The sequence below is a fragment of the Cynocephalus volans genome, chromosome X (assembly GCF_027409185.1).
Source record: "Cynocephalus volans isolate mCynVol1 chromosome X, mCynVol1.pri, whole genome shotgun sequence".
In the NCBI taxonomy this organism is placed as follows: domain Eukaryota; kingdom Metazoa; phylum Chordata; class Mammalia; order Dermoptera; family Cynocephalidae; genus Cynocephalus; species Cynocephalus volans.
In genome coordinates this window covers 127611217-127612661 of record NC_084478.1, presented here as the reverse complement: position 1 = coordinate 127612661, position 1445 = coordinate 127611217, and the positions used below count along the sequence as shown (strand labels likewise).

The window sequence follows — 1445 nt, the reverse complement described above, 5'->3', positions numbered from 1 at the left end:
TCAGAAGAGTCAGCTCTGCGAGCTTGAGGAAGACCTTCGGGCCCAAAGAGAGGCACCAGCCCTGGTGGGTGCGCAGGTTCCTGGCGATGAGGAAGACATGGAGGTGTTCTTCTTCACCCCCTCTTCCTCTTCTTCCAACTCCTCTGCCTCCACCTCTCCTCTGATCCCGGGCACCCCGGAGGGCGTGCCTGCTGCTGGAACACCAAGTCCTCCCCAGAGTCCTCAGAGTGTCTGCTCATCCCCCACTGCCACTGTCTCCCCTCCATGGGGCCAGGCAAGCTAGAGCCCCAGCAGCCAAGAAGAGGAGGGCCCAAGCAGCTCACAGGATGCAGGATTCCCTGAGTACTTGCTCCAGGGTGCACCACAGGAGATGATGTATGATTTGCTTAATCTCCTCCTCCTCAAGTATCGAAAGAAGGAGCCGATCACAAAGGAACAAATGCTGAATGGTGTCCTCAAAAATTACGAGGACCAATTCCCTGCCATCTTCAGCAAAGTCTCTAAATACATGGAGATTGTCTATGGCATTGCAGTGAAGGAAGTGGACCCTGCCAGCCACTCCTACATCCTCAGCACCTCCCTGGGCCTCACCTACGATGGGATGCAGAGCGATGACCAGAGCGTGCCCAAGACCGGCCTCCTGATTATCACCCTGGGCTTGGTCTTCATGGAGGGCGACTGCACCTCTGAGAAGAGCATGTGGTATGTGCTGGGTGTGCTGGGGTTGTGTCCTGGGAGGGAGCACCCCATCTATGGAGAGCCCAGGAAGCTCATCACCGAAGATTGGGTGCAGGAAAACTACCTGGAGTACTGGAAGGTGCCCAACAGTGATCCTGCGTGCTATCGGTTCCTGTGGGGCCCACGTGCCCACCCTGACACCAGCAAGATGGAAGTTCTGGAGCATTTGGCCCAGTTCAATATTACTTTCCCCAGTTTATTACCACACTTGTATCAGATGGCTTTGAGAGGTGAGGAAGATAGCACCCAGGCCGGAATTGCCACCACAAATGGCACTTCTGCCACGGCCAGTACCACTTCTAGTGGCACACCTTGAAGCTTCTCTAACCCCAGATGAAGTCTAAGGTAGATTCTCGACTGTGTTTGAAAATAGCAGTCACTGTTTTAAGTAGAAAGATAGTGTGGGGCTAGGGGAAATAGAGTGAATAACAAACAGCTTTGGTTTCCTGTTCTATAAGGGTAACTTGGAGCTTTCTCTTGTTTTCAGTTTGGAATTTTTCAAATGTTATTCCTTTAAATGGAAGGTTTAATTACCTTAAGAAACTAAGTTTATGAATGACATTGATCACACATTTATTACTCTTTACCATTTCAGTAGTAAAAGTTTTGCTATTTCATAAAACAAATTGGAAACCCTTCCATCTTATTTTGTGGTCTGTAACAAGATAGCATGACATCGGAATAGGAATTTAGTTGGAAATATGAAA

At 49.6% G+C, this 1445-nt stretch overlaps 1 protein-coding gene across 1 annotated transcript; it reads left to right on the top strand.

Annotated features, from left to right (window-relative positions):
• The first annotated feature begins 373 nt into the window (after nt 1-373).
• Nucleotides 374-1054, top strand: LOC134368379 (melanoma-associated antigen 10-like). The gene has a single exon (XM_063084891.1). The coding sequence runs from the start codon at nt 374-376 to the stop codon at nt 1052-1054; it is 681 nt and encodes a 226-aa protein (XP_062940961.1).
• Nucleotides 1055-1445: the final 391 nt, after the last annotated feature.